Source organism: Etheostoma spectabile, chromosome 6 (genome assembly GCF_008692095.1).
Source record: "Etheostoma spectabile isolate EspeVRDwgs_2016 chromosome 6, UIUC_Espe_1.0, whole genome shotgun sequence".
Classification (NCBI taxonomy): Eukaryota; Metazoa; Chordata; class Actinopteri; order Perciformes; family Percidae; genus Etheostoma; species Etheostoma spectabile.
In genome coordinates, this window is record NC_045738.1 from 7,299,192 (window position 1) to 7,309,435 (window position 10,244).

Consider the following 10,244-nt stretch of genomic DNA (forward strand, 5'->3'; position numbering starts at 1 on the left):
GGGGGGGGGGGGGGGGGGGAGACTGAGAGCTCTGTGCCCGACAGCAGCTCGTACCTAGAGCAGAGCATAACTTTCCTGCACGTTCCTTCTATGCAGAAGAAAAACACCGCTGTATACATCATGAATTACTGTACTGTGTATTTTATTCACTGTACTTTTATTTGCTTAGATTATTTGTGGTGTGAATTGTTTTAAAAGTTGCCATATGAATGGAGTTGATTATTATTGTAAGTATACTAATGGGTTGTTTATTCTTTCCCTTCAGCTACTAATGGTCATTCGGAATGTTTGCGTTTGCTAATTGGAAATGCTGACCTACAAAGTGCAGTAGACATTCAAGATGGAAATGGACAGTAAGTAAAATTTGTTTGTGATATATATTTTTCACTCATATTCTAAAGAAATTACTGACATTGCCTATTATCTTATAGAACCCCCTTGATGCTGTCGGTTCTGAGTGGACACACTGATTGTGTGTATTCTTTGCTAAATAAGGGGGCCAATGTAGAAGCCAAAGATAAGTGGGCCAGGACAGCCCTACATAGAGGGGTAAGGAGATCTTACCATTCTTACAGGTTCTGTGGGACAGTCTTTTGTCCTTATACCCTAATTCTTTTTTTTTTTTTCTTTTTTTTGTGCAGGTAACTTTTGAACTACCCCACTCTGGCATACATTTAGATATATGATTTTTTTTTTCCACCTCAATCATTTGTAAAGCTATTTTTTTTTTTTAAGTTGGGCAGTGCAGGCTATGCCTATTTGATTATGGGAGGAATAAACTTCAGAACACTGGTCAGCTCTCATCAAATCATTTGAAATGCATAAGCATACAGGATATGATCATCTACTGTTTTGTGTCCGCAGGCGGTCACCGGTCACGAGGAATGTGTGGAGGCCTTGCTTCAGCACAGTGCCAACTTCCTGGTGAGAGACTGTAAGGGGCGCACACCGGTCCACCTGGCAGCGGCATGTGGACACATTGGGGTACTAGGAGGCCTGCTGCATGCTGCCCAGTCAGTGGAAACTCTCCCTGTCTTAACAGACAACCAAGGCTACACCCCACTGCACTGGGCCTGCTACAATGGTACAGAGACGAGGGTTTGAAGACCTTTTCTGAAAAAACAATCAATATAGTTATGGCAATGTACATCGGATGTTCAGTAATGTATACTGTATTCTCTTAAATAAAGACAAGCTTCCAAGAAAGTAAAACGGAGCACTTAGGGAGCTGTAGATATAAAATAAGGACAACATCATTTTTCATGTTTTTTTGGAAGTATGGCATTTTGAGGAAGACAAATGTTTTAAGAGAGCAACTGATTGTGAGCCCCTTAAAATGAAGGCTGATATGGTTAAAGCTTTCTTCTCTGCAGGTCACGATACGTGTGTGGAGGTTTTACTGGAACAAGAGGTTTTCCACAAGGCCGAAGGCAGTTGTTTCAGCCCCCTCCACTGTGCTGTGTAAGATATTGAGCCATCTTCTGTTTCGATCAGCGCATGTAAAAACACACCATTTTAACAGATTAAATGATTGTTCTCTTCTTTAGAATCCATGACAACGAAGGTGCTGCTGAGATGCTGATAGACACTCTGGGCCCTGCCATTGTCAATGCCAAAGACGGTAAAAACAGGTATGCACCCTCGTATAAAGACAAGTGGAACAGCCTCAAGAGTTTGTAACTGTAATTAAAAGCTCACAATAAATAGGATGACTACATGATTAAGATTATGTTCTGATGTTATTTTTGCAGGACCCCACTACATGCAGCAGCCTTTACTGACCATGTAGAGTGTCTCCAGCTGCTGCTGAGCCACAACTCTCAGGTCAACAGTGTTGATGATGCAGGGAAGACCCCGCTCATGATGGCTGCTGAAAATGGCCAGACCAATGCTGTTGGTATGAATGCTTCTCTACTTTGACCACTGGACTGGAGGATATCCCTGTGTGATGTAATAATCAGCACTGTTGAATTACATGGAATTACCTTCAATCTGATTTTCCTGCGTTTCACTGTTTAGAACTGCTGGTGAGCAGTGCAAAAGCAGATCTCACTCTGCAGGATGCTGTGAAGAACACTGCACTTCATCTCGCCTGCAGTAAGGTTTGTATTGCCATATGGTTGCACTCTTCTTTCATTCTACATCAGCAAATGTACAGTATACAAGTATGTGTACAAATAGTATAAACGATACTACTGCATATTTAGGAGCTGTTCTATGTGTTGTTGTTTTTTGTATTTATCACACTTCAACTGTTTTCTACAGGGACATGAAACCAGTGCCTTATTGATATTGGAGAAGATTACAGACAGAAACCTCATAAATGCCACTAACGCCGCCTTACAGACGTATGTATCACTTGTATTATATTAGTGTCTTGTCTCTTGCTGCAAGTATTAAGCAATGGAATGGAGTGGTGGTGTGGGTAGATTGCTGTGGGGGGTTGAATTATTAATGTAGAGAAACAAATTATTTAATATTGACTTTCCTGTTGGTGCATTCATGTTTTATCTTTTAAGGCCTCTACACGTGGCTGCAAGAAATGGTTTAACTGTGGTGGTGCAAGAGCTGCTTGCAAAGGGAGCCAGTGTACTTGCAGTCGATGAAAACGGTAAATTCACAATGTTATTTTTCTCTTACCTTTCATATATTTTGGGCTTTTACAATACATCAGGAAGTCCCACTTTAACATACACCATAATAGGCACAGCAGGATCAGAAATTATTGGGTAACTACAGCAAAAATCCCCTTACAAATAGCAAATCATTTTATTTGACAGTTTCAGTTACTTCCACTCTTCAGACATTATTATCCAGCTGCTTCACTATTGTTATAGCTGCTTGTTAACCTTTTAAAACATGTGCCTAATGTTGTGGATAATGTTCACTTTTTAAAACGTGACCACTAACATACTATAGAAAAAAAAAAAGCGGTAAGAAGGATCAGAATTTGATCGGCTAATCAAGCAATTAAAATGTGCCTGGGTCAGGTATTTTAAAAGATTTTCTAGATCAGATAAATTCTCAGACTCATTAGGATTTTACGTAAAGTTTTTTTTTTTTTTTTTTTTTTAATGTAATAACTGCTAAATTGCTTGACAGATGCTAGAAACTGTGTTTTGCTTTTTATAGCGTACTGTGTGTAACACTGGTCCACTGTCTTTGTTTTAGGTTACACACCCGCCTTGGCTTGTGCCCCAAACAAAGATGTGGCAGACTGCCTAGCCCTCATCCTGGCCACCATGATGCCTGTGTCCCCCTGTGCCCCGACACCCACCCTCCCTTTCAGTGCCATTAACCACTACAACACCAGCCCCTCCAAGAGCGTCACCTTTGACAGCCTGCCCGTGCTGCGTGGTGAGCACAGCTCCTACTGCAGCTTCAACAACATCAGCCATCATGACGGCCTCTACAAAGACGAAGAGCTCAATGACTCAGATTCTGAGACATACTGAGGGACAGGAGGGAGCGATAAATGCATACACACACACACACACACTGTGTCTTAAAAATCACCCGCCGCCAGCTTGGGAAGACGGAAAAAGAAAAGAAGTCCCCACAGGAGCCTTAAGAGTCTCCCTTCGCCTGCCTACCCACCCCCCCACAGAGAAAGAGAGGGAGGAGGTGCAGCAGGCTGGCCCACACTCATCCAGGACCAGGTGTCCTTCGGCTGATCCTGGACCTCAGTAACCGCTGCTTTACCAACACTGACTTCTTGAGAGCAAAAAACTGTACTGTTGGGCGGACGGCGACTTTTGTACAGCAATAACATGCTGAAAAAGGAAGGTAGCACTTCACAGATAGCTAAACCGACAGGGACCAAAAGACATGGATGCATTTGAACCCAGTTTTAACTGTTTAAATGGTTTGTGAATTTTTGGGTTTATTGGTTAGCGGGGGGGAAGGAAGACAGTTTTCATTTTTGGGATTTCTTGATGAGCTAGCGAAGGTTGATAACTGCACACTACATCCGTCAAAATGCACTTGTCCTTCATGTCCTTCAAGTGTCTGTAAGACACACAGACGGCAAATTGTTTATTTTTTGACATCCAAATTTTAATAAATCCATATTCATGTCTTAAACCCTTTATCCACTAGAAAGAAAACAATCTGATTTACTGACCTGAGTAATTTTATGTGTGCACCAGGTTATTTTTAAGTTGATCAACCTTACATTTGTATATTGACCTGTCCATTACGGTTTAGTCTTTTAAAAATAAATTATTTGTGTAATTTTGGTTCCTATTTATGTGTTCATTTTGTGCCTTCATTAGTTACTGAGAAAAGATGAGTTTTTTGAGGCAGCTGTGAAAGTACAGTGATGCGCATTAAGTAAGTAATGAAGCATTTCTAAGAAGCACTGATCCTGTACTGAGGTATCTGAGGCTCAGCTTTGTGAGAAGAAACACTGTAAACCAATGATAGGACAGCAATTGATTTTCTTTGAATGATATTTTTAGTCTATTAGTGAATGTTTGACAGGTTTTGCTTGCTTTAACTTTCTTTTAAAGGAAACCACTCGATCCTACCATGATTCAAAACTCCTCTTTTTTTGTCTGTTGAAAACTCCTTTTAACTGGAAATATGTACAATACATTTGCTAGCTTCTTTAGAATGGAAAATGTTTGTTTGTTTTTTTCCTTGAAGAGGGATGAAACTAGCATGTATATAGAAATTATGACTGTGAATTCAACGCTTCAATGAATTCTTTCAGTACTGAGATTGCTGTATATTTTATGAGTAATAAAGAAATGAGTTATTTAATAATGAACATGAGTGTTTCACGATTTTATTTAACTTTTTGGAGTTACTCATTTCCCCCAGCAGGCCACGGTCGGGGAAAGAGGTTGATTTTTGAGAATTTCAAAAATTGTCAAACCCCCCCCAAATTCTATTTAATTTAGCAATGATTGGCAAAGGTTGAATTGTCACTATGGTAAACAATGTTGAAGACAATTAGTATGATTTTATCAAAATTTTTCGACATACTCATTTTTCCCAGCAGGTCTGAGGTCAGGGTGAGAGGCGGATTTTTGAAAATTTTGAAAACGTTCCAAAAACACCAAAATTCTATTTTATTTCACATCTACACATCTGCAATACATTAACTCGGGCTGTCCCACTGTTGAAACACCTACAACCTCTATACAATGTGGCTGTTAGTCAACTTTTTAAAAACATTAATTAGAACAATTATCACTTTTCCACATTTCTTACAACTTCACCTTCTTACACATTTTAACCAGCAATCCAGTTTAGCATTAGCTTTACAAAAAAACTTTAATTATTCCACAACTTTTGTACATTAGTGGTGCTATGATATGGAATTCATACTAATTACAATCATTCCCACTTTTCCAACTATTCTCACTACTTCAACATCTTACAGATTTAAGATATTAATCCAGTTTAGCTTTAGCAATTTAGCTATTTAGCATTCCCATGCATTTTCTGTAGGAAATATATGTAGACAACTAATGATGGCTGAATTCCATTTAGTTGCTTCAGTTTCAGGGTCCTGGTATTGTGCATGCTAGCTCACTGTAAAGTCTTACTGGAACACCTGAGTAGAACTGAGCCATCGTTAATATTACAAACACCTGTGCTTTAACTACCTGACTGCTACTATTAAACACATCATTTATATGGTGTATACCAGTGAAAATGTCCATGCATTAGCATAATATAATTTTATTCCATATTGAATTTGTAATATGTGACTGGTTCTAATGGTACCTTGACTGCTGGTATTATCAGTTTTACATTATTCTTCAGATTTTATTTGTATTGACTCTTATTCTTAGTAATCACGGTGTGTCATGCATGCATTTGTACATTTTTTATTGTGTGTGCAGCCTTGGTCAGGGGACTCTTGTAAACGTTATTATTAGTTATTATTAAGTCAGTAATGAATTTGCAGTGATAGCTCAGGAGCCAACACTGTCCAGCTGTTTCTCAATGCACTTATCAGCAAAAAATAACAAAGGGGATTCAACACATTTTCTTAAAATCCTTTAAAATGTCTGAATATTTCAGAATTTTAGAACTTTTTGTACTTTCAACTGGTGTGTAAACATTATGTGTTGAGTAGGCCTACATTTGTCAATGAATTTTAATATATCAGCCTGCAAGGAGATGTGGTTGTCCCAAGTGTGAGGTCACGCCTAATGCCACCCGTGATTGGCTTGCAACCCGGAAGCGATAGGAACGGGGTGGATTCAGGGGCAGATACATTCATGGGCAGATAGAGCAGTGTAGCAAACAAGATAATAAATTGTTCATGTAGCTCGTAGTTGCAACATGACGGTTTGACCTTTCTTGTAGCTTTGTAGGTACACAGTGGGATAATAACTCGTAGCTAACAGTCTCTGAACAGCCATGGACGAAGTGACAGGAGCTCATCTTATTGCTGAGTCTCTAAAGGCCCAGGTAAGATCGTTTAAACAACTTAAAACATTGCGAATATTTATGAAATTTCTCACTTCTGTATGTTTGTAACCTCTAGCCTACATTCACTTTTCTGTGTCTGTAGCCTACTGAACTGTTACAATGTAACCACGCATGGATCCCGTTAAAGCAACAAGTGTGTCAAAGTTGAAGTGTTGTGCGGTCAAGTTTAATGCAGTAATAAAGTACTTGCTATGTAGCCTACTATCTTAAAACTCGTATATTTTAGCGTCGGTTTGTCAAAGAGCATTTCTCCCCCTGCAGAAAGTGGAGTACATGTTTGGGATAGTCGGTGTTCCTGTCATAGAAGTGGCTATGGCTGCTCAGGCTGCAGGGATCAAATATGTGGGAATGCGAAACGAACAAGCGGTAAAACACTTAATATTCTGCTACACTGCTATTTACCTGCACAATCCTTAACAACACAATGAAATAGTGATATACAATACATTCTGTCACCCAACAGGCGTGCTATGCGGCATCTGCCATTGGATATCTCACTGGGAGGTGAGAGAAATTTGGTAACTGAACAGATGTGAGCAGCTGGTTGTATCTTACATCTCGCTGTCTCTTCTGATTGTTTGTGTGCAGACCAGGTGCCTGCCTGGTGGTGTCTGGACCTGGACTCATCCATGCTCTGGGTGGAATGGCTAACGCTAACATGAACTGCTGGTACAACTTGACAAACTGATGCTGCTTTTATGCGGCTGGCAGTGTACTGTTTTGTCATGTCCCATGTGTACCAAAGGTCATATCTTTATAAAGTGTGTGTTGTCTTTGCACAGGCCAGTGGTTGTTATTGGAGGTTCTGCAGATCGAAACCAGGAAACAGCAGGAGCCTTTCAGGAGTTTCCTCAGGTGATGAACGCTTTCATGTGGATTTTGTCCCGATGGTGTTTCAGTAAATTGATACTATTTTTCGTTTGTTGCTAGGTGGAAACATGTCGCCTTTATAGCAAGTTCTCTGCCAGACCCAGCAGCCTGGAAGCCATCCCTTCAGTGATAGAGAAGGTAATATACCAGCGTGTTGTTATATTGTCTGTCTGGTTTTCGTTAGCACAGCAGACTAAATAAGATATTTTGCATAGTCAGATGATATCAACACAAATGTGATTTTAAATGTTATTGTGCTTGTTTGCTCACAGGCCGTTCGCACCAGCATGTACGGGCGTCCAGGTGCTTGTTATGTGGATATTGCAGGGGACATGGTCAATGCTAAAGTGGACAGGAGCAATGTCAGGTTTGCTGTGATTTTTTTTCAGCATGGTATCACTTCTGTGATTCCAGGTGTGTAAATATTCAAAAAAGTTTGTTTCTCTTGTAGAGTTGTGTCCTGCTGTCCATCTCCACCAGTGAGTTTGGCTCACCACGGTGCAATCACTGAAGCCTTATCTTTCTTGAAAGCAGCTAAAAGACCCTTAGTCATCATTGGCAAAGGTACCATAAAAACATTTGCACTCTCTCTGTTACATTAAATAAGCTAGAAACCATACATTTTTCTCTATCTCTGGTGAATCAGAGTAGTTCCTTAAATAAGTCATGATACCATGAGTATTGTTGTGCAGGGGCAGCCTATGGCCGAGCTGAAACTGCTCTGAGACAGTTTGTGGAAAAGAGCGGTCTGCCATTTCTGCCCACCCCAATGGGGAAAGGGGTCCTCCCTGATGATCACCCCAACTGTGTGGCTGCTGCCCGCTCAAGGTCGGCCTCCTCTCACTATAAAAATGTGCAGGGATCAAAAAGTGTAAACTACAATTATTTTTGTCAGAATTATCATTATCATCATTATATTATTATCATATATATATATATATATATATATATATATATATATATGAAACATCCTGAACCTCCATTAGTAATAATGTATTAGTAATATGTATTACAATTGGTATATTTTTATTCAGATGTACAGTTATATCTAATCTTTTTTATTCTATGTATAAACTTAATTGTTTTTTTACGGTTTTGTTTTAACTCAATGCTGCTCCGCCTCGTCCTCTGTTGTTTCTGTTGACAGAGCTCTTCTCCAGGCTGACGTTGTGCTTCTGCTTGGAGCCAGGCTGAATTGGATCCTGCATTTTGGTCTGCCACCTAGATTCGACCCTGACGTCAAGATCATCCAGGTATGTAAATAACCAAGCCAAGTGTCTTAGATTCGTGGGAAATCAATGTTGCCTTTGATACCCTCAAAAACAGTGTTAATAATACCTTACATTGGTGTAAATACTTTAATATTGTCGTGCCAGTGCATTATATGTTTTTTTGGGCCATATTTCCGGCACTGTGTTTCACTGTTGCTGCCAACGTTGTGCTGTTTTAACATTTAACATGATTGTGCTCTGTATGCAGGTTGACCTTTGTGCTGAGGAGATAGGAAACAATGTGAAGCCTGCTGTTGCTCTCCTGGGAGACATCAACTCTATTGTCACTCAGGTAACTGCAACTCAGTCGGCACACAATCTTACATATGTTTATTAACTATATCTATCTTTTGTGCGTGCGTCCGTGCATGCGTGTGTGTATAAAGTGATTATGTCTTTGATTCATGGTTTGTTGTTTTTTTCAGCTTCTGGGGGGCGTCCGTAACAATGGCTGGAAATATCCCTCTGATACAGAATGGTGGACCACATTGAAGGACAAAATTGCTGCTAATGCAAAAATATCAAAGGTGAGTTTAGACACACTTTTGTAAAGCCTGTTTTGTGTTTATGTGAGTGTGTGTGAGTGTGTGTGTGTGTGTGTGTAGTTACTCAAACTGTTCTTAGAATGTCCCATGCTGATGAAAACATAGTTATGTATTTTATCCATTTAGATGTTATCTATTATTGTATTATTATTATTATTATTATTATTATTATTATTAATTCATTTTTGTCCTTTCTCTATCCACAGGCGCTCGTTCTTCAGTCAACAATGCCCATGAACTACTACACAGTGTTTCATCATGTTTCCCAGCTGCTGCCACATGACTGTATCATTGTCAGTGAGGGTGCAAACACTATGGACATAGGACGCACTATGTTGAACAACTACCTGCCTCGACAAAGGCAAGACAGTCTCATTAAAACAACACTTCTCAGTTCTGTTTATGTACAAACGGAACTTACTTGATTTATGTTTATGTTAATGCCTAAATGCTGAGCTGAGTTTGGTTATCCCAGACAGGCATGGTATTATTGTAGGCCTCTCAAAGAGCCTGTCCTTTTGGGGAATTTTGTCAGAGCCCTTTCCATGTACATTTTCAAATTTGTAGGAATAAGGATCTGTGTCAAAGACTTTCAGGGGCAATCAAGATGAGTTAAACACTCATAATACCCAATGCCCACCGCAACATTAAATTAACTTCACTGGAATAAATTCAGGTTCATATGGTATCTGGAAATTGTGCCGTTTCCTGCATAATAACACCCATTTCTTTAAAAACAATTTAAACTTTTGTAAACCACTCTGCTCATGAGTATGAGCAGTTTATTCAAACCCAGCAAATATGCATTGTACAGTAACACACATGAAGATCCACTGTTGACTAAAGTAAGCTTTGAAGTCTGGATAAATGTGAGTACATTGTTGTTAGCTAATCCTTACAATGTGCAGGTTGGATGCTGGTACATTTGGAACGATGGGAGTAGGCCTGGGTTTTGCAATAGCAGCAGCCGCTGTGGAGAGGAACGAGAATAAAAACCGAAGGATAGTCTGTGTGGAAGGAGACAGTGCCTTTGGATTTTCTGGCATGGAAGTTGAAACTATGTGCAGGTGGGTTAGATGCCTCCCTCCCTTTACAATATAAACACTTC

The 10,244-nt window shown here is 39.7% G+C and overlaps 2 protein-coding genes across 2 annotated transcripts in view; both read left to right on the top strand.

The window, feature by feature from the left end:
- Positions 1–4,764, top strand: part of ankrd28b (ankyrin repeat domain 28b) — a 17,063-nt gene extending 12,299 nt beyond the window's left edge. The window contains exons 19-28 of the mRNA XM_032517715.1: positions 266–353; positions 432–549; positions 865–1,084; positions 1,374–1,461; positions 1,548–1,631; positions 1,752–1,897; positions 2,020–2,102; positions 2,266–2,348; positions 2,520–2,611; positions 3,172–4,764. Of these exons, the coding sequence (XP_032373606.1) occupies positions 266–353; positions 432–549; positions 865–1,084; positions 1,374–1,461; positions 1,548–1,631; positions 1,752–1,897; positions 2,020–2,102; positions 2,266–2,348; positions 2,520–2,611; positions 3,172–3,455 (1,286 nt within the window). The 3' untranslated portion in view covers positions 3,456–4,764. The remainder of the gene's footprint in view (positions 1–265; positions 354–431; positions 550–864; positions 1,085–1,373; positions 1,462–1,547; positions 1,632–1,751; positions 1,898–2,019; positions 2,103–2,265; positions 2,349–2,519; positions 2,612–3,171) is intronic.
- Positions 4,765–6,378: 1,614 nt separating this feature from the next.
- Positions 6,379–10,244, top strand: part of hacl1 (2-hydroxyacyl-CoA lyase 1) — a 5,932-nt gene continuing 2,066 nt past the window's right edge. The window contains exons 1-14 of the mRNA XM_032518940.1: positions 6,379–6,429; positions 6,712–6,816; positions 6,914–6,954; positions 7,039–7,119; positions 7,233–7,305; positions 7,381–7,458; positions 7,593–7,687; positions 7,772–7,884; positions 8,013–8,148; positions 8,468–8,573; positions 8,800–8,883; positions 9,017–9,118; positions 9,343–9,497; positions 10,045–10,203. Of these exons, the coding sequence (XP_032374831.1) occupies positions 6,379–6,429; positions 6,712–6,816; positions 6,914–6,954; positions 7,039–7,119; positions 7,233–7,305; positions 7,381–7,458; positions 7,593–7,687; positions 7,772–7,884; positions 8,013–8,148; positions 8,468–8,573; positions 8,800–8,883; positions 9,017–9,118; positions 9,343–9,497; positions 10,045–10,203 (1,379 nt within the window). The remainder of the gene's footprint in view (positions 6,430–6,711; positions 6,817–6,913; positions 6,955–7,038; positions 7,120–7,232; positions 7,306–7,380; positions 7,459–7,592; positions 7,688–7,771; positions 7,885–8,012; positions 8,149–8,467; positions 8,574–8,799; positions 8,884–9,016; positions 9,119–9,342; positions 9,498–10,044; positions 10,204–10,244) is intronic.